The sequence below is a fragment of the Aspergillus flavus genome, chromosome 3 (assembly GCF_009017415.1).
Source record: "Aspergillus flavus chromosome 3, complete sequence".
Taxonomy (NCBI): Eukaryota; Fungi; Ascomycota; class Eurotiomycetes; order Eurotiales; family Aspergillaceae; genus Aspergillus; species Aspergillus flavus.
Genome location: NC_092407.1, coordinates 3,733,011 through 3,759,073, shown reverse-complemented (window position 1 = coordinate 3,759,073; position 26,063 = coordinate 3,733,011). Strand labels below are relative to the sequence as shown.

At 48.5% G+C, this 26,063-nt stretch overlaps 12 protein-coding genes across 12 annotated transcripts; 7 read left to right on the top strand and 5 right to left on the bottom strand.

Moving 5' to 3' along the window:
* Positions 1-508: 508 nt before the first annotated feature.
* Positions 509-2,968, bottom strand: F9C07_1452803 (F-box domain protein). The gene is made up of 4 exons (XM_071508105.1): positions 2,321-2,968; positions 1,895-2,249; positions 1,406-1,840; positions 509-1,342 (listed from the first exon to the last, which is right to left on the bottom strand). The coding sequence occupies exons 1-4, from the start codon at positions 2,366-2,368 to the stop codon at positions 1,245-1,247; spliced, it is 936 nt and encodes a 311-aa protein (XP_071365192.1). The 5' UTR covers positions 2,369-2,968; the 3' UTR covers positions 509-1,244.
* A 315-nt stretch (positions 2,969-3,283) lies between these two features.
* Positions 3,284-4,774, top strand: F9C07_7323 (galactose-1-phosphate uridylyltransferase). The gene is made up of 4 exons (XM_041291242.2): positions 3,284-3,416; positions 3,528-3,712; positions 3,788-4,553; positions 4,608-4,774. The coding sequence occupies exons 1-4, from the start codon at positions 3,316-3,318 to the stop codon at positions 4,711-4,713; spliced, it is 1,158 nt and encodes a 385-aa protein (XP_041145045.1). The 5' UTR covers positions 3,284-3,315; the 3' UTR covers positions 4,714-4,774.
* Positions 4,775-4,934: 160 nt separating this feature from the next.
* F9C07_7322 (putative ergosterol biosynthesis protein Erg28) lies at positions 4,935-5,438 on the bottom strand (the record flags this gene model as incomplete). The annotated part of the gene is made up of 2 exons (XM_041291226.1): positions 4,935-5,297; positions 5,376-5,438. The coding sequence occupies 2 exons, from the start codon at positions 5,436-5,438 to the stop codon at positions 4,935-4,937; spliced, it is 426 nt and encodes a 141-aa protein (XP_041145044.1).
* Positions 5,439-5,722: 284 nt separating this feature from the next.
* Positions 5,723-6,822, top strand: F9C07_7321 (17 beta-hydroxysteroid dehydrogenase type 3, HSD17B3; the record flags this gene model as incomplete). The annotated part of the gene is made up of 2 exons (XM_041291241.1): positions 5,723-5,899; positions 5,959-6,822. 2 exons carry the CDS (start codon positions 5,723-5,725, stop codon positions 6,820-6,822), a joined length of 1,041 nt encoding a protein of 346 aa, XP_041145043.1.
* Positions 6,823-10,840: 4,018 nt separating this feature from the next.
* Positions 10,841-12,636, top strand: F9C07_7320 (putative MFS monosaccharide transporter; the record flags this gene model as incomplete). The annotated part of the gene is made up of 3 exons (XM_041291240.1): positions 10,841-11,054; positions 11,111-11,223; positions 11,284-12,636. 3 exons carry the CDS (start codon positions 10,841-10,843, stop codon positions 12,634-12,636), a joined length of 1,680 nt encoding a protein of 559 aa, XP_041145042.1.
* Positions 12,637-12,917: 281 nt separating this feature from the next.
* Positions 12,918-15,922, bottom strand: F9C07_2152871 (P-loop containing nucleoside triphosphate hydrolase protein). The gene is made up of 5 exons (XM_041291225.2): positions 15,735-15,922; positions 15,547-15,655; positions 15,338-15,439; positions 13,590-15,283; positions 12,918-13,530 (listed from the first exon to the last, which is right to left on the bottom strand). Exons 1-5 carry the CDS (start codon positions 15,753-15,755, stop codon positions 13,489-13,491), a joined length of 1,968 nt encoding a protein of 655 aa, XP_041145041.1. The 5' UTR covers positions 15,756-15,922; the 3' UTR covers positions 12,918-13,488.
* A 131-nt stretch (positions 15,923-16,053) lies between these two features.
* On the bottom strand, positions 16,054-17,553 carry F9C07_7318 (acetyltransferase, GNAT family). The gene is made up of 3 exons (XM_041291224.2): positions 17,039-17,553; positions 16,524-16,976; positions 16,054-16,464 (listed from the first exon to the last, which is right to left on the bottom strand). The coding sequence occupies exons 1-3, from the start codon at positions 17,426-17,428 to the stop codon at positions 16,441-16,443; spliced, it is 867 nt and encodes a 288-aa protein (XP_041145040.1). The 5' UTR covers positions 17,429-17,553; the 3' UTR covers positions 16,054-16,440.
* Positions 17,554-18,999: 1,446 nt separating this feature from the next.
* On the top strand, positions 19,000-19,655 carry F9C07_7317 (FAD dependent oxidoreductase-domain-containing protein; the record flags this gene model as incomplete). The annotated part of the gene is made up of 3 exons (XM_071511604.1): positions 19,000-19,249; positions 19,312-19,347; positions 19,375-19,655. The coding sequence occupies 3 exons, from the start codon at positions 19,000-19,002 to the stop codon at positions 19,653-19,655; spliced, it is 567 nt and encodes a 188-aa protein (XP_071365191.1).
* Positions 19,656-20,165: 510 nt separating this feature from the next.
* Positions 20,166-20,545, top strand: F9C07_7316 (uncharacterized protein; the record flags this gene model as incomplete). The annotated part of the gene is made up of 2 exons (XM_041285478.2): positions 20,166-20,229; positions 20,298-20,545. 2 exons carry the CDS (start codon positions 20,166-20,168, stop codon positions 20,543-20,545), a joined length of 312 nt encoding a protein of 103 aa, XP_041145039.2.
* Positions 20,546-21,061: 516 nt separating this feature from the next.
* Positions 21,062-23,263, top strand: F9C07_7315 (mitochondrial amino-acid acetyltransferase; the record flags this gene model as incomplete). Its single annotated transcript, XM_041291239.1, has 3 exons — positions 21,062-21,115; positions 21,178-21,342; positions 21,416-23,263. The coding sequence occupies 3 exons, from the start codon at positions 21,062-21,064 to the stop codon at positions 23,261-23,263; spliced, it is 2,067 nt and encodes a 688-aa protein (XP_041145038.1).
* Positions 23,264-23,391: 128 nt separating this feature from the next.
* F9C07_1450726 (protein arv1) lies at positions 23,392-25,899 on the top strand. Its single transcript, XM_041291238.2, has 3 exons — positions 23,392-23,711; positions 23,767-23,820; positions 23,913-25,899. Exons 1-3 carry the CDS (start codon positions 23,520-23,522, stop codon positions 24,969-24,971), a joined length of 1,305 nt encoding a protein of 434 aa, XP_041145037.1. The 5' UTR covers positions 23,392-23,519; the 3' UTR covers positions 24,972-25,899.
* F9C07_2231322 (V-type proton ATPase subunit E) lies at positions 25,207-25,674 on the bottom strand (the record flags this gene model as incomplete). The annotated part of the gene is made up of 4 exons (XM_071509882.1): positions 25,207-25,286; positions 25,394-25,446; positions 25,512-25,595; positions 25,664-25,674. The coding sequence occupies 4 exons, from the start codon at positions 25,672-25,674 to the stop codon at positions 25,207-25,209; spliced, it is 228 nt and encodes a 75-aa protein (XP_071365190.1).
* Positions 25,900-26,063: the final 164 nt, after the last annotated feature.

The window sequence follows — 26,063 nt, the reverse complement described above, 5'->3', positions numbered from 1 at the left end:
AGAAGAAAAACGTAAGCAAAAAAATTTCTTGAACTTCTTAAAACAGCAACCGAGAGATGCCTCGGTTATATCTAAAGATAAAAGGTAATCTAATCTACCTTGCATCAAACCACGTACTAAACCAATAGTGTGTCAAACTCGGTCAAGGGGTGTATTTAGTTCTAACGCCACATAATATTCGTTATCCATTACCATTTCGCAGTGTACATATGCAGACGCCCTAAAACCTTGAATAGGATGGCTCAGATACCCGTTTAAACCTATCTTCTATCCCTCTAAATTTTCAGAGTAGAACCACTAACGAAAACGCGATTGGAAGCCGCCACAGTCGAACAAGACTTTCGGCCCGACGGTTCCTGCCACTACTGGCGACAAGCTCGCTTGGTCAAGTGGGGCGTCGTTTGGAAATTGACAAGCGACAGGATATGTTGACCAATCTACTTTAATTTCTTGATACTATCCATATTACATATAGACGCGTAGTCTCAGATTCTGCTCATCTTGAACCTTAACCTGATAATGCCCTCGTTTGATCAGTGATCACTAAGTTGCAAACCAAACTGTGGAGAGTAAGTCGACAACGATGAATGGACGAGTCGGCAAAGTCGGCATTCCGTGCCGACAAAAAGCGGATCCACGCAGGGGAGAAAATAAGCGAGATGAAACAACCACGCCTCCGGAAGAAGATGCCGAACGACCACCAGGCAACGGTGCCGATATTGCGTAGTATTGGATGTGTTACTTCAAGGACTGAGTGTCATCGCCTCGATTTTGTTATTTGTGTTATCGCAGGGTTGTTTGATTGGTTATTCTCCGTTATCATACATGAACGTCATTGCAACCGCTTGTCAGGCAGCTGTTTATGCAGTGATCGCCGTAGTATGTCCTTACGTGCAATAGTGGTTACAAAAGAGTGTACACTACATAGATCGCTCCCGAGACTTATAGTCACATTCATGTATCATTGATTATTGGTGAGCAACTCAGGAAAACGTGGATTTGATCGAGGTAATTGTAAGAGGCATACAACATTGTCCAGACGTGCATGTATATACATGGGTTGAGTATATACACGGGGTAGAGATCACCAAGGTAGGCCAGAAACTCAAGATATATGATACAGAAAACTCTAAACAAAACTTTTTCGAGAGACTGACAGTGACATTATACGTGAGATTGAATGTTATATATATACCACAGAAATTATAGCAATGCTATATAAAAGACCTAGAACGGGAAACAATCTATCCGTGGCTCCGTATCAAGTTCACAACTTTGGGAAAACTGTGCTCTAAGGACTTCTCCAGTGTCATAAAGAGACGAGTAGTCCGGACATGTAATTCTAGATTTATAAAAGATTAAAATGAAGGATAGATTAACGGTCCTGATACACAGATAGACGTACCTTCTATAGTCAATTCATAGCAAGCGGATTGGCCCTCATTGTGATAAGGAAGAACTGGACCACCCCAAGCCCTATTCACATTTTCGAACATAAAATCCTTCTCCTTGACCCGCACCTTAAGTCCAACATTCTTTTTCTGACCCACCCAAACCATTTGATAAGGGGCCTCGCTGGTCAACGAACAGGCAGTATTATCGGATTCTTCCGACTCTGGAGAGGACCCATGAGATTGACCGGAATGCTTCGCATGGGTTTTTAACCAGTCTCTGAACAACCTAATAACCCCGTTGTCAACAGTCACTGCACCCAGAGGAAAGTTACTTCCCCACATCACTTCCACTATATTCACGGCTACACATATTTGGATGAAATTTTCGAACGCTTCTAGTTCGATAGGAAGTGTCACGACTGAGCTTTCCGGTTGCTCCGGGTGGACTGTCGACACAATCAGCATTGACCTGCACACCTCGTCCACTGCAGATGCCCTACCCGCTGATGCAAAACGCCTTGCTCCGCCGATTCTCCCCATTGCTACTACCCTGGGTCGAAATCTAGAATATAGGGAACCGAGTCTCCCTAGCTGCTGTGCTGTATCAACATTCTCGTACAGTGAGCCCTTCCCTTCATACTGGCTACTCAAACCATCCGTACCGAGGTATTTGCAAAAGACGTGGGGTTTAGTAGAATACGAGCTTGGATTGAGACAGTCGAGCATAAGGTTGTATTTGTTCAGTGATACAGAGACAAGAATGCGGTAGTGCAGGATCCGCAATATTAATGCATAGAACCGGTGGGAAACCGTCGTTAAGGGGAGAAGGGAGTGGGTTGGCAATGGGCATAAGATCTGAACGAACACCTGAGCGTCATTAGATAAAGCTTAGCTCAATAGGTAATTTGATATCAATCCAATCATACCTCATTTGGAAGGGAGTAGAGGTGGAGCCCCGAGGGATTAGTGGCCATGCTTCGCGATGAAACGTGGGGAGCAGCAGTAAGGGCTGCACGATTACTACGCAATTACTGGTATCCGTTCCATTAAAGAGGTGGGTGAGCCACTCATGAATGATATAATTGGATAAGTAACCTTGAAGGCTTAATGTAAACCGTCAACATATGGAGAAGTGAGTACCCTTGGAACTTCCCCAGATATTGCTGTGCTGATAAGCCCATGTCGATAAGAGTCCACCAGTTGCCCCTCGTTTCGTGGGACCAGCCAATCGGGTCTTGACGTCAGTCTGGAGGCGATGCTATGAATTTATTACTAAAATACCTCAATCTCTAGGTCGGCCCGGTTCATTTCAAGCAGGACACTCGGGCAGCCGGTGAGAAGCTCGGGCTAGCCAAGACAAAACGGCTAATATCAACCCCGTCTGCTACGGAATACGGACGGGACAGAGCGCTAGCAAAGAGCACCCTACCCACTATACATAGTTAAACCACCAATCTGATGTAACGCGGATAATTGATATGTGTTAGTCACTAGAGCAAATATTCCGTAGTTGGTATTGTTCCTGCATAGATGGAGGACAGCCACGCGAACTGAACAATCTGCACCTGTCAAGCAAATCGACAGCAGAGGAAAAAGAGTGTAGTCGATTCAATGCGGTTTCAGATAGTGATACCAACTGTGCTGTAAATAGGGCTGAGGTCACCGTCAGGAACGTGATTGTTATTTACCCGAACAGACGTCATGCCGAGTTTTTATATTAATTCGGTGCGTTTGGTACCGAAAGGGTCTCAATTAATTTTCCGGAGACCCCGCGAAACAGACCATGTGCCCCGCCGCCGTCGCTTCATCTTCGCTGACTTTCTCTCCTACCTTTTTCTTCCCCTCTTTTCTTCTCTTCTTCCTGTAGCTTGCCCTTCATTCATTGCACAGCACGCGCGCGCCTCGTATTTAGTCGACAATCATGGTCGAAAACGTTCTTGATGATATCTCCCATCGGAGGTACAACCCACTCCGCGGTTCTTACATCTTAGTCTCCCCCCACAGAACTAAGCGTCCTTGGCAGTAAGTCTTGAGAGAGTTTTTCCCTTGATTTTGGGTGCGATGATTGCGCTCGACAATATGAGGAATGAGCAAACCTGGAGTTCTAGAGAGCTAAACTTCCGCCGCAAACAGAGGAGCACAAGAAAGCCCTTCCAAGACAACTCTGCCCACCTATGATCCTGCTTGCTATCTGTGCCCAGGCAACAAGCGTGCGCAAGGAGATGCGAACCCCAAGTACGAAAAGACCTTCGTTTTCGTCAACGATTACAGCGCTGTCAAGGAGGAGCAAGCGCCATACAGCCCAGACAATGCCGACGGTGCGTTCCTACTTTAGCCGGAGCACAAGATGTAGTGCTATGTCACAGAGCTAACGTGTACACGATCAACTTTAGATCTGGAATCTTTCTTCCTGAAGGCAGAGCCTGTCACTGGCAAATGTTATGTGCTCACCTTCTCAGCGGCCCATAACCTCACCTTGGCAGATCTGTCTCCGGCCGAAATTGCTCCCGTCATTGACGCTTGGACCGAAATCTACAGTGCACATCTGTCACCTAAGTCACCGTTGGCTGCTCTTGCTCCTGCGACCACCCTTCCTCCCAACTCCCCAACCGCTGATCTGGCCAAGCCCAAGGAGCAATATCGGTATATGCAGATCTTTGAGAACAAAGGCGCGGCTATGGGATGCTCAAACCCTCACCCCCATGGACAAGTCTGGACCACCAGCTCGCTACCCGAAGAGCCAGCTATGGAGCTGGAACAGCTTAAGAAATACCGCAAAGAGCACGGAGGCAAGCACATGCTGGAAGATTATGCGGCCCTCGAAAGCCAGAAGAAGGAGCGTGTAGTGTTTGAGAACGGAGCATTCCTGGTTGTCTGCCCCTGGTGGGGAGTTTGGCCATTCGAGACGATGATTGTTAGCAAACAACACAAGCGTGCGCTCGTTGACCTCAACGCCAACGAGAAGGCACAGTTGGCCGAGGCCATCGCAGAGATCACCAGACGTTACGATAATTTGTTCGAGACGCACTTCCCATACAGCATGGGTATCCATCAGGCACCCCTCGATGGGACTGACGAGGAGATTGAGTCTTCCTATCTGCACTTGCACTTCTACCCTCCTTTGTTGCGCAGCGCGACTGTGCGAAAGTTTCTGGTCGGGTAAGTTCTAGCTCCTACGTACTCTTTGTCATCAGGTGACTGATTGATCTATAGTTATGAAATGATGGGAGAGCCTCAGCGAGACATTACCCCCGAGCAAGCGGCGGCAAGATTAAGGAACTGCGGAGGAGAGCTGTATAGGAAGAAGTTGGACGGATAAGATATCACAGAGTACGGTAGAATAATTTCGTAGCTTGAATGAGTCACGGTGCACAGAAACAACTTTTGTTAGCCATGGGTATCTATTATTCTTTTAATTTTCTCCTCCTAACACCGGGACTGCAGGTAGGGTTCGTGCGAATGACCGGGAGCTCGAGTAGAGAGAAAGAACGAGGGAAGTAATACATCGAGGGATAGGTTAACGTCTCGCATGTAAAAAAATTAGGCAGCGAGATAGCTTTCCCTCTGTGTCAACATCCAAGCTAAAGTTGATGACGCAACAATAAGAGGGCTGACGAAACGCCCCTTGAGTTGGGCACTACCGAAACCCAGCCACTCGCCAACAAAGTGTACCAAGGCGATTCCGAAAGTCCATATAGCAAGGTCATATGCCACAGGGGTCGTGATGTTGTAAGCTGCGTACATTCGGATCACAGCGGAGAGGAAAGTCCAGGTACCAAAGGTGCGAGAGGATAAGGGGTTGGTTAGCGGACGACCATCAGCGGATCGTCCATTGTAGAGCTCCGCGGCGTAGGAATCGGATCGGTACGCTTGAATGCTGTTTGCCGAAGAGACCACCGAGACCTAGAAGGAATTAAAACTTAACATGATGCCTGGTGGGTGGATGAAGCGAATAGGGGAATCGTTGAATATGAGACGTACAAGGAAAAGCCACTTGGGCAGAAAGCCCTCAAAAGGAGGCAAGTAAGAGAGAATAGCAGCCATTGCTGATTGGATGGTGTGCTGTGACGGGGTAATCAAGTGATTGACGGAGCTTGCTTTTAGTTGGAGTGATTGGTGATGCAAGTAGAGCTATTGCTAGCAGTACCTTAGGGAAGAAGCACAAGCAATGGTTGGGGGCCGAGGCTCATTTCTTGGCACAACAACTCTCATCCCGCGAACTTTACTCCGATCTCCGCCTGGGCCGTGAAATCTCCCTCAAAAATAAACCCTTTCCTTTTCATTGTTGGACCTCAATTTGTCTGGTTCAAGGGGAAAAGGCGCCAATCATGGATTTCCTATCGAAGCACACAACCTGTCTGTCTAACCTGGAGCTTAATCTTGCTCCTGGATGGCAGACTGTCAGCGCGTATTTCCTTCTTGCAGCAGGAAGCTTGTTTGTCGCCTCTAGAGCTTTGACTTTTGTCAGAGTTCTTCTCAGCCTGTTTGTTCTTCCCGGAAAGTCGGTAAGTTGCAGCTAAATTCTGTATAGAAAGGCCACAAACCATTAACTTTCGAGGTCTAGCTTCGCTCTTTCGGCCCCAAGGGTAGCTGGGCCGTGGTCACAGGTGCATCCGACGGTTTGGGCAAAGAATTCTCGCTCCAACTTGCTCGTGCTGGCTTCAACATCGTCCTTGTCTCCCGGACTGCCTCGAAGCTGACTACGTTGTCCGATGAAATCACCTCCAAGTACGCCTCCGTCCAGACCAAAACCCTGGCTATGGACTTTGCTCGCAACGAAGATAGCGACTATGAGAAGCTGAAGGCCCTGGTGGATGAGCTGGACGTAGCCATTCTAGTAAACAATGTTGGAAAGAGCCACGACATCCCCACTCCTTTCGCATTGACTTCTCAGGAGGAGATGACGGACATCATAACCATCAATTGCATGGGAACCCTGCGTGCTACTCAGTTGATCGTGCCGGGAATGATGCAGCGCAAGCGTGGTTTGATCCTGACAATGGGATCCTTTGGTGGCCTTCTCCCAACTCCTCTTCTTGCCACCTACTCTGGTAGCAAGGCCTTCCTGCAGCAGTGGTCGACGGCTCTCGGCTCGGAACTTGAGGAGCACGGTATCACCGTTGAGCTCGTACAGGCATATCTCATCACTTCTGCTATGTCAAAGATTCGCCGGGCCAGCGCTACGATCCCGGATCCCCGGTCGTTCGTCAAGTCGGTCTTGTCTAAAATTGGCCGCAATGGTGGATCTCCATCCTACGCTTACAGCTCATCGCCCTACTGGAGCCATGGCTTGATGGCCTACTTCTTGACCTGTATCGCCGGAACCATGGGGAAGTTCGTTACTTCTAAGAATCGAGGAATGCACGAGTCAATTCGGAAGCGAGCTCTGCGCAAGGCCGAGCGCGAAAAGGCGAAGAAGAGCACTTAAGTGGATGTATCTGTCGTCCTCGAATATTGCCTCTGTAGAGGCTCGCACTATATCGCGTGATTGATTCTGCAGGGAGGGCAGCATGATGTATGAATTTCAATATCTATTGGATTAATTCGTTGTTGAACGAGATTGAGCGCTGAAAGATCTTGGGTGAAGAGACTGCAAAAAAAAAAGCCATCTTTTTATTACACTAGTAGAAGTTTAATCTACGTTAGAACACAAATCATTTCATTAGAAACGATTGCTATTGTTAGTGTTCTTGACTAGGTCACTAGGTGTTAGCATGTTGCACTTGCGTCACCGGCTAGTTCTTCGATCTACGAGAAATAATTCGGCATGAAGCTAGAAAGGTTCCTTGTTCTGCACTCAGCCAGCAGTGCACCCTATAATTTCTGTGTCAGACACATACTTCTCTGTCGGTATTGCAATGTGAGATGCCCGGGTTGTGTAGAGAGAGGAACAGCTATATATACCCTGCAGGGAACAGGGCATTTCAAGATGCGACATGATTGCTCGCCGTACGATAACAGTCCCACTATGACTATCACAATCTATGTATCATTCCAATACCATGGCGGTCTTCCATGTCAACTTAAATAGCTTCGACTATCGATCGCTAGGCTCCATAATCTGACAAAAACATTCTTTGCTACCGCATTTCAGAGGAAAGTATGCGAGCATGCGTCGAGGCGGATATTCTCTCTGATATCGTCATGAGCACCTCACAGAATACCTAATTCAATTTCCTAAAAATAGGTAGTATTCTGATAGGGTCACATTGGCCGAACGTAGTGATGAATGCTGGGGTGGCCTGAGGTAACAGGGGTCTGGTCATGTTGCCTATCATACTGCCTGAGTCTACCGTGCAATAGATTAATCCTCTAGGTCCTATGTTCGAAGGCCTGATAGTCGCAGTCAAGGTTATTGCCGGCTATAATGACCTCCGTGAAAGCTTTTTTGATTGCTTCGGAACCTCGGTGCAAATGTAAGTTGATCCTATCAGAATCAGCATCCAGGTAATCACTCAGGTTAACTCGAGAAGCGAGTATATTCCGCAAACCACAAATCCACCATCCTTGGTGTCATCCTAAGGGGCGAGAAGAGCCTAGAACTAAAGCATTGATCGGAAGTGAATATGAATACCATGCCATGGACGGCAGTTATGCACAGTATTAGATTAGCCTGATACCTTTCGAGCCCCAGGCATTGGCATTGGCATTGGCATGCTAGAACTGTGGGATAAAGTCGTACGACGTTTCTAGACAAACCCGAATGTCTTATCCTGGGGGCAAGCCAGTGATATAGTGCAAGCTAAGCTTCTTTGATACAGCTACTGATAGGTAAATCCACCGACTCACCAATCAAATGCCAGCGATAGGCCGCGAAATGCAGCTAGTGTGGAGCTGGTGACCGGTTTACTGTATAGGGCTATAGTCTCACTTCCGGTGAATGTCTTTGTACTTCGTCGCCATGACTTTTCCCAAGGACCGATTCTGGAGTAACCACGTGTTGCAGAAACCGGAGGTTTGGGGATTTGACTCGAGATACTGGAGTGCTGGGGTCTGGAGAAACACGCGATGTTTTTAAAGATATGGAGTAGAGATGCTGGGGAAGCTTGCAGCCCAAGAATTGGCGTATAGCTTAATCCATTATGTTCTGGCATCACGGACATACAGGCTATTGCTTACTATTTCTTCCGTCTATAATACAATGCATTATTGATAGCCAGAAAACAAGGCTGTTTGTCTCTCAGCAGTTCCAATTCTGCCTATAATGGTGCTATAGTGCTGTCTGATATCATCCTGGTAGCATCATGGATGTCATATTTCCGGGTGTACTGTGCAACCACTACAACCTGTCTACGAAAATTTTTTGTGACACTCCACCACGAAAAATAGCATGCAATGTATCTTATGACGCAGGCCGAGATATCTACGAAACACATTTGCCATCCCGTAGAACCCGCCAATAGTAAAATTTGCGGTGCCATAAGGTCGTCGAGGAACGTCGGTTGGTTTCCATGAGATTGCCGCCGAGCAACAATGCACGACCCGGATTTTGATTTACTGATTATAGGATCGTTATTATAGACAGGGAAGGAAAAAGAAGCAAAAGACAAGCAAAGACTATCAAGAGACATGAAGGCAAAAAAGCTATACAAACACATGATTTAGGTTGCATGATGACTTCCGTGACTGTCATACCACCGTGAGTTGACCACGAAGAGAGTCGCCTAGATGCTCGACTTACTAAACGGGTTAACCGCTTCTGTTGATCTGCATGCAGACTTTTCCCGACTAGACTCAATCCAATAAGGCCGGCGTCCGTACGGCATGCCGATATATCCCGTGTAGGGTAACGCCGTGGTTTCACCGGAGGCCGAAATGGTCGAGTCTGAGAGATTTTGCTCGGCAAGTCTCCGAGTGGGACCACGGCCAACGCAGGAGAATAGGAAATCTCAGCCGTTGTTTGTTGAGACTAAAGTTGCACCATTCAACATCGGCTCTGCTGAAGTCTGCACCTCTCAACAGTGGTTGGATGAAAATCCGACAGTGGGTCGGACGCCAAGTGCCTTGATGCGACGATCCACCAGTCGAACGCACCAGCAGAAATTTTTCTCCTAAGTTAGGGCGAAGCTATTCCGTATGTGACGTCGAGTTGACCGAATCGGCACACCGAGTCACAAACGGATCACGATGCCGACTTCTCGGACGGCCGATAGCTTCGGAACGATTCCAATGACATACATACACAGCAGAAGACATGCATGGGACATTCTTGTAGGTATTGTAGTCAGATGATGTTACCTTCCACCCAATATTGAATTTGTAACCTTCGTATCCATATTATTTTTTGAACCAAGACTACAGGGTATTGGCACAGAGTTCGGATGCTGCATGAGTTGACTTTATCGGCATCATTATTACCTTTCACTACCCGACTCGGGATCGCCCAGAAATTTTTTTTCTTAGGGTGGATCCATTTAGATCTGCCATGACTCTTGGTACCAGCTCGGAACCAGAAAACTTTACTGTGTGTCTTCAGGGGAGCTATAATTAAATTTAGGGCAAGGGGAAAAAAAAATGAGTGAGGCAGATTTGAATGGGCCTCGTTAACATCGTTAAAACAACTCTGTTGAGAAAGGAGTCAAGGGATGTAGTGGATCGTCAAATGTAAACAATTGTCCGTAAATTCCCCCGTACACACACCAACAGAGTAATTGTGCGTGTGAATCCTGAGAAGTATGTGGCAAAGGGATTAAGCGTGTAAACAGAGTCAGTGAACTAACTATTACTACCACCGTGAGACAACACGGGAAAACAAACTACGTAGTATCTACAGTGTGGAATGGAATAATCGAGATACTACCATAGGTACTACAAACTTGAATTTAGAGGATTGGGTAATAAAAAATAAAATAAATAAAAATAAAAAATAAAAACCAAACCAGACCATCATGAGACGCACATGACGTCCCCGTGACTACTTTGGTAGAATTCCAGACTCTCTCAAGTTCGCTTTTCACGATAGCAAGACGGCGAGCCCGGCAACGAACCTCAACCCATCCATGCCAACGATAACTTTACTCTTTTGGTCGTCTCCAGGCACATCCCCACTGTCTCCCCACTCCAAGAGACTCTGTCGAAGCATCCAAGAACACACTCCGCCCCCCTAGCATGCGACTATCCTTCCTGGTTCGGCCCTTGAGATCTGGGCCCCCGTTTTTCTTGCCATGGTCCCTACCCCGAGAATGGGGTGTCCTCCAATCCCTGGGATGGAGGCGACGTTTTGTCTTGCCGACGTATGGACCGTTCATGTAAAACCTTTCATTTAATTTTCAATTAAGCGCACTAAATAATTCCACGATGCGGTTATTAAGTTCCGACTCTGGGTTATATATCTCCGCGCTTCCCACGTTGCCTCCCCGGTTTCCTTCTCTTTCTCATCCCATCTTTCATCCCTTCACCAATCTGTCTAAGGATTCGTTCGACCATTGAGGAATCCATCCATCATTATGGGTGTCTCTAATCTGATGGCCCGGCTCAAGCCTCAGGCCGACCATGAACACCAGGAGCACTCCGATACTCCTACTCCAGTCAGAGCCGACTCAAACTTGGAGAAGGATAATGCCATGATTGACGACAGCCCCGTCAAGTATCTGACATGGCGGTCCTTCATCCTGGGTTTGTGTGTCTCGATGGGTGGTTTTATCTTCGGTTACTCCACCGGTATGTCAACTTCCCTGTGGGGTATCTACCATGGTTCGTGCTGACTTTCACCTCAGGTCAAATTGCTGGCTTTACGACTATGAATGATTTCAAGATGCGCTTTGCGGAACAACATGCGGATGGAACATATGCTTTCAGCAACGTGCGCAATGGTTTGATTGTCGGTCTGGTAAGTCCATGGATTCCACACTTGACCGGGCGAATGAGGATCAAACTAACATGATTGCAGTTGTCCATTGGTACTATGATTGGCGCCCTTGTCGCCGCTCCTATCGCCGACCGCATTGGTCGCAAATACTCTATCTCCTTCTGGTCGGTGATTCACATGGTTGGTATCATCATCCAGATCGCCACCGATGACAACTGGGTCCAAGTTGCTATGGGTCGTTGGGTGGCCGGTTTGGGTGTCGGCGCTCTGTCCAGCATCGTTCCTATGTACCAGAGTGAATCTGCTCCTCGTCAGGTCCGTGGTGCCATGGTCAGCGCCTTCCAGCTGTTCGTTGCCTTCGGTATTTTCATCTCTTATCTCGTCAACTTCGGTACCGAATCCATCAACGGTACCGCTTCCTGGCGTATCACTATGGGCATTGGCTTCGCCTGGCCCTTGATCTTGGGTGTTGGCACTCTGTTCCTTCCCGAGTCTCCCCGTTATGCCTACCGTAACGGTCGTATCGAAGAAGCCCGTGAGGTTATGTGCAAGCTTTACGGCGTCGGCCCCAACCACCGGTGCATCGCCCAGGAGATGAAGGACATGAAGGACAAGCTCGATGAGGAGAAGGCTGCCGGACAGGCTGGCATCTTCGAAGTCTTCACTGGTCCCCGTATGTTCTACCGTGTTATGCTGGGAATTGCTTTGCAGTCACTGCAGCAGCTCACTGGCGCCAATTTCCTCTTCTACTATGGTAACACCATCTTCACTTCTACCGGTCTGAACAACAGCTACGTCACCCAGATTATTCTGGGTGCCGTTAACTTCGGCATGACCCTTCCTGGTCTCTATGTTGTTGAGCACTTCGGCCGTCGTAATAGTCTGATGGTCGGTGCCTCCTGGATGTTTATCTGCTTTATGATCTGGGCCTCCATTGGTCACTTCGCCTTGGACTTGGAGAACCCTCCCAACACCCCTCAGGCTGGTACTGCCATGATTGTCTTCACTTGCTTCTTCATCGTCGGCTTCGCCACCACCTGGGGACCTATTGTGTGGGCTATCTGTGGTGAGATGTACCCTGCTCGCTACCGTGCTGTCTGCATTGGTCTTGCCACTGCCGCCAATTGGACCTGGAACTTCCTGATCTCTTTCTTCACCCCCTTCATCTCCAGCGCTATCGACTTTGCCTACGGTTACGTCTTTGCAGGCTGCTGCTTCGCCGCCGTGCTTGTGGTCTTCTTCTTCGTCAACGAGACCCAGGGTCGCACCCTTGAGGAAGTCGACACCATGTACGTCCTCCACGTCAAGCCCTGGAAGAGTGCCAACTGGACGCCCCCGGAGGGTATCGTCCGCGATCTCCACGGGCCCCCCGCTTCCCCCAAGCAGGAGGGTCGGGCTGAGCACAGCGAGCCCGCCACCGAGATCCGCGAGTAAATGGTATCATGTCTAATGAACCAGCTACGGCCGTCGCTTACGCATTGATACAACGCTTTTATGTGTTTTTCGTCGTCCTCTGTAACCTTTTTTAATGTTGTGGCGCAACTCTTCTCCTTTTGTTTGCTCTGAATATACCGATGTGAATGCATGCATGCATGAGTACATATGTTGAGGGGCCATGAATATGGCATGACTTTTGGATCCAAGGAACCTACTGGCGTTATGGGTGGATAAACCAGCAAAGCAAAACTACGAGCTTATACAGTTTAAAGAGAAATAAAAATAATATAATCTATGAAAAATAACTCCTTCTCTCATGTAAATCATTATTATTCATTCTCAGCGAGCGCCATGCTATGACTTAAGGTATAATACTTAGAATATGTTCTTTACGAATGTATGGCAGCACAGCGGTCCGTAAGATGACGAGTTACCTATGGTAAAACGTTTGCCCATGGCGAATTGAATTATCTCTCGGGGTGCCAATTCGGATAACAGATGTCTTAAGTCTCTAGTAAGTGATATGCGGCGAAGAACGAACAAGTTGAAGAGTAAATCAAGGCAAAATGATCAATTTTTATTTCTATCTTCGTCTTCGCGTTCATCAAAATATTCAAATCAATCAAGCCGATAAATGCTGATTCAGTTGGGTTGGAACAACCCCAGGTATTTACGCAGCAGTATAATTCATCCAGAGACCGTTGACTGTAACAGACACTCAAAACATGAAGAAACATAACCCCCGACGCCCTGTTTTTTGACACCCAGTTCATGACATGTGGAAGATGAGATATATTAAGGGGTGGTGACATTGTCTCATCGTGCACTCGGCACTTGAAGACAAAGCCTTTACCGACGTTGAGTCTTGCCGATGCTACGCTTGCCGGTGAACTAGAGGCAAAGTTAGTAAATGAGCGACAGGCGTAAAAAGGGTGGCTGTGGTGACATACCAAGTGCTTGGGGAGAGATGCGGTAGTGTGACGATCGGCTTCTCCGGCTCTTGCCATGCGGTTCATCTTCTTCTGGCCCAGCTTCTTGAGACGATCGGCCTTGCTGCGAGCTGTGGTATCGGTAACACCGTCCAGGAGACGGTTGGTTGCTGCCTGGCTGCGGGCACGGCCCTTGGCCTTGGCAATGGCCTGGCGAGGATCGGACATGTCGATATCCATAGCATCGTCGCCATCGGCATCGCGAGTAGTGGTACGTCCACGGGTCTGGCTCTTGGAGCGGGCACGGGCGGAAGCAGCATCGACATCGTAGCCGGCCTCTTCGAGAGCATTCTCCATTTGGGACAGCGACTTGGCCTTGGCGCTACGAGGGATTTGTGCGCGGTTCTTGAGAGACTTGCGCATCTTGGCTTCGTTGCGCATCAAAGCCCGCTTCTCGCGAATCAGGTCTGCCTTCATGCGGGTGTCTGCATCCTCAGCATCTTCCACGCTCTCATCAGAATCGTAGTAACCGTCGGCTTCCAGCTTCTCTTCTTCCTCCTCCAAGGCGGCCAATTTCTGCTCAATATCGGGATCCACGAAATCGTAGATGTTCTTGCCGTTCCACACTTCGGGAATCTTATCATGCTTCCATTCGTCGTCGGCCAGGTCGTAGGTCTTCTTGAGGTCAATGTTGTAGACACCAGCACCACCGTTCTCCTCCTCAATGTCCCTCTCCAACTTCTTCCGGTTAGGATCATTCTTGTCGTATTTCTGGAGGTTCTTGACGGCCTCAGGAATGAATGTTTCACGCTGGACACCACCCATGGGCTGTGCAACATGAATACGGGCCAGGACATCACCCAGACGTCCACCAGGGGTACCAGAGCTGTTGGTTCCAGACTTGAGTTTCTGCGCCACTCTCTCGGCCAGTAGCTTGTCGCAAGCGGCGTTCTTCACGTTAGTTACACCCTCGGTAGTGGTGCAAGATAACTGCAACATCTCCACATCTCCAGACTTGAGGATCGACTCGATCTCTTGCTGGTATTCGGGTTCCAAATCCTCGGGGCGCCTGACATCAATCTTGTTGACGACAAGGAAGACAATCTTGTTGGCGAATAGCGGGCGGATACTGTGGAACAGCTTGATTTGGTCGGCAACGGAGTAGCCACACTGTTCGGAGAAATCCATAAAGTACATGACCGCGGAGCGAAGATGGGCAATAGCGGTAATGGATTGCATTTCAATCGTGTTCATCTCCTCCAGAGGGTGGTCCAGAATTCCGGGGGTATCAATGGCTTGGAATCGCAAGTACTTGTAGTCGAAATGACCAACGAACAAACTCTTGGTTGTGAATGCATATGGCTGTACGTCAACATCGGCCTTGGTGATGCTGCGCAAAAAGCTAGACTTTCCGACGTTGGGGTAACCGCAAATCAGGAGAGTTCGGGTGTTGGGATCGATGGAAGGCAAACGGCCCAAATGTTGACGAACTTGCTCGAGGTAGACCAGAGGGTCTTTGAGACGTCTGCAAATGGTGGCCATACGACCGAGGGCCGCGCGCTTCAGCTGCTTGCACTGGAACAGAGACTGGGCATATTTGATGAGACGGACATAATCGCGGGAAACAGTCTCGATAAGATGTTTAGCGGTAGAAACTTGACCCAAAGCGATTCTGAAATGGTCGGCATCGTAAAGTGTGTTCATCAAGTCCTTATCTAGTAACTGTTAGACAGTCGCACCAGGAGAATATTCGATGCCCAAAAACCTACGGAAAGGATGAATATCCTGGAGCCGGGGGAATCCATCCAGAATGGCCTGGAACTTTTCGCAGAATGTCTCTTGGGTATATTTGACCTTTCGGGTATAAAAGCCTAACCAGCGGGGGCAAAATTCGAATCAGCAAAAATCCGAGTTTTATGTTGTTATTTCGAATCACAATCACTTTGTTCCGAAATAACGATCGGGGGTTGCTAAATACCTCTGATACGGCTGATCTTAAAACCAGCACGAATCTGGGTTGGCAGCTGTCTCTGTGTACGGCTGAGAACGACATCCAAAAATTCCTGGCTCGTGGGCACAGGAGCGATCTGGGAAGAAAAGTACTCTATCAGTTTGACGGTTCTGGAGCATGACTGTAGCATTTCAGGCGCAACCAAAATCACTCACATCCTTCCAAGTGGTCTTCATGATGGGCAACCTGAGAAGTACCAAATATGACTCTCAAGAATATCCCAGAGGTGATGATAAGATTTTGAAGTCCCCGAGTCGAAGCAACTTCCTGAACAAGAAAGAAAAAAAAAATATTCCGGGCGGTCGGCGCAAAGTTTTGGCGGGCGGTGAGAGTCGCAATGTGGGGAACTTTTCTCCCTTCTGGTAGCCGAGAGAACAAGAGAACAAGAGACCCCGTCCAGATAACTACGATAGCTGCTAGTATTACTGCTGATTCTATTATTCACTCTATATGTATTGTTTTCCCTCTGAAATTGCTCTCTATCATGATCATGTACATTGAACTACCGCGGGACTATGATACACAAATATTCCTGCCCTGACCTGAAACTAGCCGCCTATTCATGGTCGTCATCAGCATGGGGTATCTGTCCCAGAATCATCGTAGCCCAGACAAACTCCGTTGCTTTTCTCTTGAACCCATCATGTAAAAAGACCAAACCCAGTGTTTCAACATAACATGCGTCAAATGTCGCGTGGGAATTGTGGAAAAAAAAACAACAAAGGGGAAACTAAAGAAAGGTGGAAAAAGATGATATAATAGAAGGGGAAAAAAGAGAAAAGAGAAAAAAGGACCAGGTAAGAGGAAGACATGTCAGCGAGGTGCAGCATCATTCGCAGCCATCCTAACTGTCCATGAAATTTACTCTCCGATGAAATCCAACACCTAGAGTTGGTCAATCACAGGCTGCTTGTAAGGGTACTTTTCAGCAAGGCTTCACTCACCAGATTTGTCCAACCGCCGCCGCCAAACTGACACTTGCTAGGACCACGGTTATCGAATCCAAAAGATTCGTAGAATGGCACGAGGTGATCATGGGCTATTATAGAAATGCGCTCGGCGATCTGTGCTTCTCTGATCCTGTGGATGTAGGACTTCAACAACGTGCTGGCAACCTGCTTGCCTTGGTGCTCCGGCAAAACAGCCAAGGAATGGATTGCAATCGTGCCACCATATTCGTCATGGCCGACGGTCTCTCCGTTCTCCACAGTCATGCGCTCGGTTTGCCAGTTTTCGGGAAGCTCCATAGCCTTGTCGGTCACAAACTGAGTCGAAATGCGAGTCGCAACGATGTGTCCAACTAAGGTCGGACGAGGCTTCGGCTGGTCCTCTCCTAAGATAGGGAGTGTAAAGAGTCCCAAGCAAAGTTCGGGGCATCGGTTCAGGCGATATACAAACTTTTAACGCCGAGTCAGCCAGGCGACAAATAATAAAGTTGGGGTGGAAAATACGTCCATACCTTGTCTCGGGAACAGCGCTCTTGTTCGGGAAACGCGCTCTCCACGTTGACACAATCATCCACGTTTGACACAGTCAAGACCTGTACGAAAGGATGCAACTCGTCCAGCTTTGTGCGTTGATGCACAGGCGGGCGACGGAACCAATAAGGAAATTCGTTAATATCGTCATGGTCAACTGCAACGTAGTCTTCGTCGACCTCTTCTTCTTCGTCATCATCATCCACCTCCTCCATGGGGATCCCGTTGGCCATTGAAAAATCTCCACGGGCGCTCAGACGTGAGAGGTCATCCCCGGTCGTAGGCAAGGAATACCCGTCCGCGTTTGATAACGGCTTGAACCCATTGATGGGCTGGTCCGCGGCAGACTTATCAGCGGTATAATCGGACATTATCTGTCGATCTCAGGATTCGATTTTCAACAGGTCGCAAGACGACGTTCCTTAGATTTGCAGGGTAGATAGAGAGAAAATTTGCAAAAGACGAAAGCAGAAAGATGTACTCAAAGAGAGGGGAGAAAAAGTCCAAGCGGACAGGGATTGCTGAAGGCGTAGGATTGTGGAAAGGATTGGCTGAAGGGGACCCTAGGAGGGATGAAAAAGAGTCGAATCGAGGGGCGTGAATCCTCGGAAAATGGTGGGGATCAAAAATTAGCTCTGATGCGGACGGGCGATAAGACTTGAGTCGGGTTGCAGTTCCAGAAGCTTAGGGCCGGATCGTAAGCCAAAAGACGCAAGCCACCAGTCAAGCCCGAATGAAGGAGGTTGTGAAGTTAGGAACTGGAAAGAGCAGATTACCAACCAGATCTTCTGAAATGCAGGTAAGGGAATGTGAGTGGATTGTCGTGTGCTAAAAGATGGGTACAGTGAGGCGTTTGATTGCCACTCACACAGAGGCAAATGAAGGATATTGTGGAAGTGTGACCCGGGCACAGTATGATTGGCTGTCTTATTTTTTCTTTTTACCCACGGGACAAAAGGAATACAAAAGAAAGAGAACAAAAAAGTAGGGAGGGAAAAGCAATATCCGTAAATGATCGAGGAATATGGGTGTTCCTGAAAGATCTAATACACTATCCACTGATTCTTAGGTACTAAAAATGTCGGTCGATCAATTCCCCTGCAGATAATCAGAAACTTCAGGACTAAAAGTCTTACTACTGAGATTTAATTTACTTGGATACCAGGGCTTTGATTGATTGCTTTCCATCCGGTAAAAGTAAGATTGCCGAACCCAAGCGCGGGGTATTATTAACTGATACTGATAATGCAAGTCATGTTCGTATGTAATTTTTCTAGGTGGTCTACGCGTAACATTGACGGGTGGGTAGGTTGGGGATGGGGGAGATATGGAGAAATTTGACGGTTTCTGCCCCGTAACCGGATGGGTCCCGTACGGAGCACATGCCTCACGGGCTTTACTAGTCGGTACTACAATGACTGGTAAATACTCCTTAGCGAACGGTAAGGTACGAGAATGAGATATGGCTGCCAGCTGCCAGTTAAAGCATGGACTCTGGTCACACTACTTACTAGGTAGTACTGGTATTACTCCTACTTCAAACTGGGTCATGGAACACGTGCCGTACGTCTCAGTCCAGCAAGGATCCTGTAAGGGTTCTTCTATGACAATATTACCTACCGTCTTCTTCTCAGGAATTTACTTACACTTACACAAGATGCGTAAATGTTTACCACCAATTGGTGATACGTATATCAATGACACAGCTCATGATAGAGAATGAACTGCTATCGGAGATTCGTCATAGTCTATCCTTTACTCCAGAGTCCAGACACAGTGCTCGTTGATTGGCTTCTCCGCACCTGAATACATGCAGTAGTGGGTGTCTGCCCGAGCCTTACTTCTACGACAGAACATGTAAGGAGTCCCTGAGAACGTAACAAACCAGGAAAGCAAAGCATATAACAATGCCGATCTCACCTTAAACCATTTCCTTGCTACCATGGCCGAAGCGTTTCCTGTCAACAATGGCATGACTTCATTCTGGCGCACCGAGCCTCATTTTCTCGATAGCCATCGCTCAACCGAGGTGCTGCCTGATACAAGTGATATTGTCATCGTTGGGGCAGGATATGCAGGCGTAACAACTGCATACCACTGTATGCGTCTTAGCCAATCCTCGTCAGCTGATAAACCTTCTATAGTAATACTGGAAGCCCGTCAGGCCTGCTCGGGGGCTACAGGTCGCAATGGCAAGTCACAGCTAAATCTAGACAACTATTGAAGTGCTGATTCTGATATCTGATCCCCTTAGGTGGCCATCTAAAACCTGATGTATATTACCAAATCAGTGCCCTGTCAGATAAATATGGAATAGACGCAGCAGAAGAAGTGGCCGCTTTTGAGTTGGCGCATATGGCAGCGGTTAAGTCTTGTGTAGAAGAGGAGAAGATTGATTGTGACCTAGACTTTGACAAGGTCATTGATGTGCAGCTTGACGATAATCATTGTGCCAAACTCAAGGCGGGATACGAATCTCTTCTTTCTCGCGGAGCCCTCACAGTGACGGAAGCCGATTTCACTCCGAACGAGACTGCGGAATCCGTGAGTACCATTCCAGCCACCGCAGATTTCTCTGTATATTCATCCCCTGCGTAGGTGTCTGGCGTGAAAGGCGCCCGAGGCTGCTTCCGCTGTCGCACAGGGCGACTTTGGCCATATAAATTTACCACTCAACTCTTGGAGCGCACTGTCTCGGCCGGTGTCAACCTCCAAACTCAAACACCCGTGCTCCGCATATCCGAAACCCCTGATATTGATGGACGCTGGACTGTCGTGACTAGCCGAGGTTCGATTCGAGCAAAATGGGTTGTTTTCTCCAGTAATGCATATACGTCTGCTATCGCACCCGAGTACAAAGACAAGATTGTCCCTGTACGAGGGGTCTGTAGTCGGATCGTGGTGCCTAATCCACCGAAAAGCCCACTGAGTTGCTCTTACACATTGCGCTTCAATGCCTGGGATTATGACTATCTAATTCCGCGACCGGATGGCAGTATTGTGGTTGGCGGGGGCAAGTCCACGTTTTTCCATGACTCCAGCGAGTGGTACAACAATACAGATGATAGCAGATTGATAGAGTCTGCTGCGCGGTACTTTGACAATTACATGCAACGGCACTTTCACGGCTGGGAGGACACAGGGGCATATACCGACCGACTTTGGACGGGAAGTGCGTCTCTTCTTGTTATAGCTCTTTCGTGACTTGGTTGAGTAGCGGGTGCTGACTTTTTGCGATAGTAATGGGTTATAGCACCGACTCCTTGCCGCATGTTGGGCATATCCCCAACAAGCCTTGCCAGTTGGTGATTGCCGGCTTTAACGGACATGGAATGCCGCAAGTCTTCCTCTCAGCACAGGCGATTGCGCAGATGATAATCCGTGGAGCTACGTATGAGGAGACGAAGTTACCACGATTGTTCAAGACCACCCCGGAACGGCTGAGTAGCCAAGAGAACCACATCCTAACACATTTGAAGGCTATTTGAATAAGAAGCAATCAATTACGTACACGAATGGGTCCTAGTTTGAGTCAACATAGAACTCCAGACATATGAGCCGTCTACTCTGTATTTGGTCATGTTGAGTCTACGCCTATCTCTGCCACTGTCTCTAGCAGCGTTGCACTCTCCTAATCAAGCGGAGGGTTTGTAATCAACAATGGAAATTCAGGTATAGACACTACTCCCGAATACAGTGAAAGGATTCATATGCTGCAAGGTGATCATTGCCATGAACCTTAACTGTGGAGCTTTCCCTCTTTTTTTTTTTATCAATCTCCGAGCAGCGGGCGTTATCGGCGCCAATCAGAAGCCGAGAACGGAATGCGTCATTATCCGCATCGACTCATTTTTGTTTTCTCCGAATGTCCAGCGCCCCCTCACTCCGAGTCCTCTCTGCTGCTCTCCTTCTGTACCATCTCTCTTCTTTAGGCTTCTTCCCTCGCCAACTCCTATGTATTCATTCCTGGAATCAGTTTCTTTCACCCTCAACGGCAATGAAACATGAGTTCTAGGGCGCTGACATGGCCGCGGACTGCAAAGTCCTCTCTGCTAAAGGTAAGCATCAAACCCTCTCTCTTTGCTATTGCTCACTGATTGACCTTGCCGTCCTGTAACAGCAACAAACCTCCTCCTTTGTCGGTCAACCAAAATTGGGAACTCCCAATTGCCGGTCTTTCTCTTCCACCGCCGATCGGCCGATCAACCAAAGTGCCGAGTTTTCGTCCAGCAGCAAAAGCTATGACCGACTAGGTCGCCGGGCCAAGGAAAAATTATTGGATCGTGTATGATGGTCGTTCAGTATCAATAGTTTCAGGACATATCCGCTGACTACTTCAATGGCTTTTCCGACTATAGGAATTTTTCCTTAGTCTGCTGAACTCCGCGTCTACGAAACGAGAGGCTAAATCGTATCTGGCTCGCCTGAAAGCACAGCATCCTCCGAAAGCGCAGACAGAACCGACCACCGGACACTCGAAAGGAACGGTAACACAATCGTTGCCATCGGGTGTTAACCTGGGTTCATTCTATGGAGCCTCGCGATCTGTGTATGATAGTCCGGTCTTCAGGCATGACTCAACGCCTCTCCCGCCACCGTCGGAACTGCCAGAGGAAAGACTACACCTAGCCCTGATTAAAATCAGGACACCGCAGCTACTTGATGACACTATTATTAATGGAGTAGCCAAGACCCTTTCCCAGCTGAGCCGTCTAGGGATGGCTTGCTGTGTTGTGGTTGACCCTGGAACTGCGGGCAATGCCAACACCTTACGCAGGGTTGCTGCAGAACAAGCCGAACGTATTTCAATTGCAGTAGATGCACAACCAGACTCAAAGTCTGCCCATCTCGACTCGGTCTTGTCTCTGTCCCCGATGTTTCCCGAACTTCCCACCGTTCTATCCAGAAAGGCGCTCCTTAATCCGCTCCGCGACGGCCAAATCGTGGTTGTTGCTCCCATTGCCTACACGGAAGATGTTCCTAAGGCAGTTACTATATCTGCGAATGATGCTATTCTGGCCCTCACGAAAGAGCTTGCCGGCCTGGCGATGCGTCCCGACCCTGATGAAGACCCTTGGCTGACCGCGCAGAAAATTGCTAAGCTGCAAAAAGAGGTCTCTTTGGATCGAGTAATTCTCCTGGATCCTCTTGGAGGAATTCCTTCATTCCGAGGCCCGCAGACATCGCACGTTTTCATCAATATGGAGCAGGAATTTGATGATATCAAGAATGAGTTGCTTCACGTACAGTCCAGTGAAGCTTGTACAGCAACCACACCAAAAGGGGGAAATACATTCGTCGAGGATCCTTTGGAAAGACACCTGGACAACCTGCAGCTGTCGCAAAATGTGCTTGCTATGCTCCCATCGGCGTCCTCGGGGATTATTACCTCTCCGCTGGAAGTTTCGAATTCAGCTAGGACACCCCAGGCTAACCCTTCGGATGTATCTGCTGTGGGCACCCGACGACAACGAAACCCACTCATTCATAACCTACTCACAGACAAACCACTGCTTTCCTCTTCACTACCCATGAGTCGACGAGAGGCGATGAACCGTAGACGTGGCTCCATCAATACCCCAAGTTCTCACACTACTTTTGTCAAGCGAGGCATGCCTCTCACGATGATTCCCAATCCACGAGTTGAGGTGTGGACAGCACAGAATCGCCCACGGCTATCGCTGGATGATCCAAGCATCGACCTCCCGCGATTAGTTCAGCTGATCGAAGACTCCTTCAACCGTAAACTGGACGTCCAAGATTATCTCAACCGGGTTAACGATCGCTTGGCCGGACTGATTATTGCAGGAGAGTACGAAGGTGGTGCCATTCTTACGTGGGAGCTGCCGCCGGGTGTGGAAGATGATGGCAGCCCGGCCAGTGAAGCTCGGATGGTTCCATACCTGGACAAATTTGCCGTCTTGAAACGCAGCCAAGGCGCCGGTGGTGTGGCCGATATTGTGTTCAATGCTATGGTTCGGTCATGTTTTCCCAACGGGGTCTGCTGGCGCAGTCGCAAGGACAATCCAGTAAATAAGTGGTACTTTGAACGCTCGACGGGGACGTGGAAGCTATCCGACACCAATTGGACTATGTTCTGGACGACTCCAGGATTGACGGAGAATTCGCAGAGGTTTTCTGATTACGAGCAAGTGTGTCGGAGCATTCAGCCGAGCTGGGCTGACGATACGGGTGTTGTTGATTGATGGACATATAGACCTTTTGACCTTTCTTTTCATCCAGAACTAGTACATAATATGCACCAAGTGCAGCAAGGGTTCAGGCATGAATGTATATAGATTTACCTCTGAAAATATCCCCAATAGAACATTTGCATGGACCCTCACCGCCTTCGGTCTGGAGACCGAACTGCCGCCGCGATTCCCTCGCGATGGAGATCCCTTAAACCTCTCCTGAAGTAGACATTGACTATGGATCTCAGGATGACTAGAAGTCAATGACATGATGCCCATCTGCATCGAGTGCTCGTACCCCGTGTCGCACTTGTACAGCACTTACAGCCGTGCCGACGATCGCTCGTTAGGTAAAGGCGTGCGCTTGACACAATGTCCACGCTGCCAGCGATTTGCGGATAAGTATGTTGAATATGACTTTGTCGTGATCTTCATTGATCTCGTTTTGATCAAGCCGCAGGTATGCACATGGAAGTGATGGCTTGTCCGGAATACTAGTATACTGACCGCGGAAGGTCTATCGCCATCTCCTTTTTAATAGGCTTGGAGGCGACAACGACCAATTCGATGTATGTCCATTATCCTTCATTCGCTCTCTTCTCTTGTCTATTGTCTCCTTAAAATTGAAATTCTCCAACTAACCAAATTGTTTGTTCGCTAGCGCTCTATAATTCGTCTAGGAGTTCTTCTACTCTTGTTTGACGTCTACCTGACATGGGCCCGCATTGAGAAGTCTCCCTCATTGGCCACTACTTTCCTCTCTCGCGCACCGATTGTTGTCCAGTACTTTTTCTTTTTGGGTCTAAACGCGCTTGCGACTCTTGCCCATCATCTCACTATCCGTGTCCTAGCTTCAGTCCTTGCCCCGACGCCTCGGGGCTTGAAGCAAAATGGCAGCAACCCGAATGCCACCACGACCGAAAGCCCTCTATCCACCCCCTCGACACCAGTACATACCTCTCCCCTATCTCAAAACATGAATGCGCAATCCCAGCTCTCTCCCACATCAGCGTCCATGTTGAGCCCACGTAGGCTCAGTCGGCAAGGCTCTTACGATATTCCATCAATGGGCGGAGGATTCTCAACCGCAAACACTTTAGGAGGTGATAATCACGCGGTCCTATCAGCAACCCAGGGCTCATTCCCGCCACCTCCTTTACGCCGGGCCTCTACAGCTCCGATCCAGAGCATCCAACCGCTGCCTCCTCCGTCCCCCGCCAGCCCTACCGCCATCAGCACCGCACTTCTCGTTAGCAGTTGCGCCAAACTTTTCCCGATACTGCTCGTCATATGGGGTCCCGAGGGTAGCGGAATTGCATCTCAGACACCTGCTAGCAGCAGTGCAGGGACAAGTCGAGTGACTCCGGGCAATATCTCACAGCACGCGGTGACCGGTATGACTCCCGTGGCAACTAGCACAACAGGCTCGTCGGGAATAGTGGGATCTCCATCAGCAGCTTCATCAACACTTCTAGAAAGCTTGATTCAGATGTTACCTCAGTCGGTGCCGACAAGTTACTTAGCAAACTTTGTTGAGCTGACAGGCTCCCTTTTCTCATTGGGAGCAGCAGATACGCATCTGGTGCTATTGAGTAACATCGAAGCCCTATATGTCCTCTTAGGATGCGGGTACCTCCGCGCTGTAACACTGGCAGTCGCCGGACTAATGGCTCGATGGACAGTACAGAGAGTCATCTTAGGAGCGATAGGAGTTGGCTAAAATACGACCGAAATACGTATTTGATCTCAAAAATGAAAAATGAGACTCATCCTGTTCATGAGAATCTATGAATCACCGCTGAGAAAACATCAATGCAGCAACATAACAAAAAGAAACGTAGTACCAAGCATACACAAGATAACTATACAAACACTCATACTCCACCTCAAATTAACCACCTTCCAAACCAGACCTAACATACTCTAGCTCCCCAACCAAGAACCGAAAAAAGAAATCACTGCGGTACCCGATCAGGTCTAATATCTGCCCTCTTCGGCGAGATAAGCGGATGCCACTGCGCCATAAACGTAATCGCTGCACGTATCATAAATCAGCACACTCGTTCTCATTCTCCCCAACCCATAACACCACAATACCCAAACCTAGTATAGAGCCAATAGAAAAGGAAAGGGAAAACATACCCCACATCAAATAACAAGACACAAACGCAAGAATCAGCGTACTCCGCCAAAGCCTAATATACCCGTTAGACACAGACACAGCGCCAAAAAGTGCATTAAAAGGGGAAGAAAAACATACGTCTGGTTCTCGCCCTTAGGACTGAATACCCAGGCGACGACGGACGCGACAGCGATGACGATCAGGCCAATGATTAGACTCCACCTTTCCACTTTGTTAATATTTGCCTTCTTGGTCTTTTGAAAAATGAGTGAGGATATGGCAAGATATACCCGTTCGCCATTTTGTATCTTGGTTATTCTATTTCGAACAGCTAATGGTTCCGTGAATTGTATGTAGAGTATAAAGTAGACGGTCAATGCACTCGGACACAGGGACCAGCCGGTGTCTTCTTGTTCTTTCTTTCTTTTCTTGTGTGAGGTTAATCGGTGATTGGGTTGGTAGTCCCGATATTGTGGAAGCGTGTATGTTGACTTCGGTTCTGTGAATTGTATCTGTTCGCGGTTCGAGGTATCTCTGGTGTTCTGCTCCACCGGGGCGGGAATGGGTGTTGCCTGCGAGGAGAGAGAATGGTACGCTTAACTCGTACGGGACGGGGGATTTGGCGCAGACCGAGACGAGCAAGAGCGACGGATGTTGACTTGGTGGTGAGAGGATTGGTGTCGTTGAGGT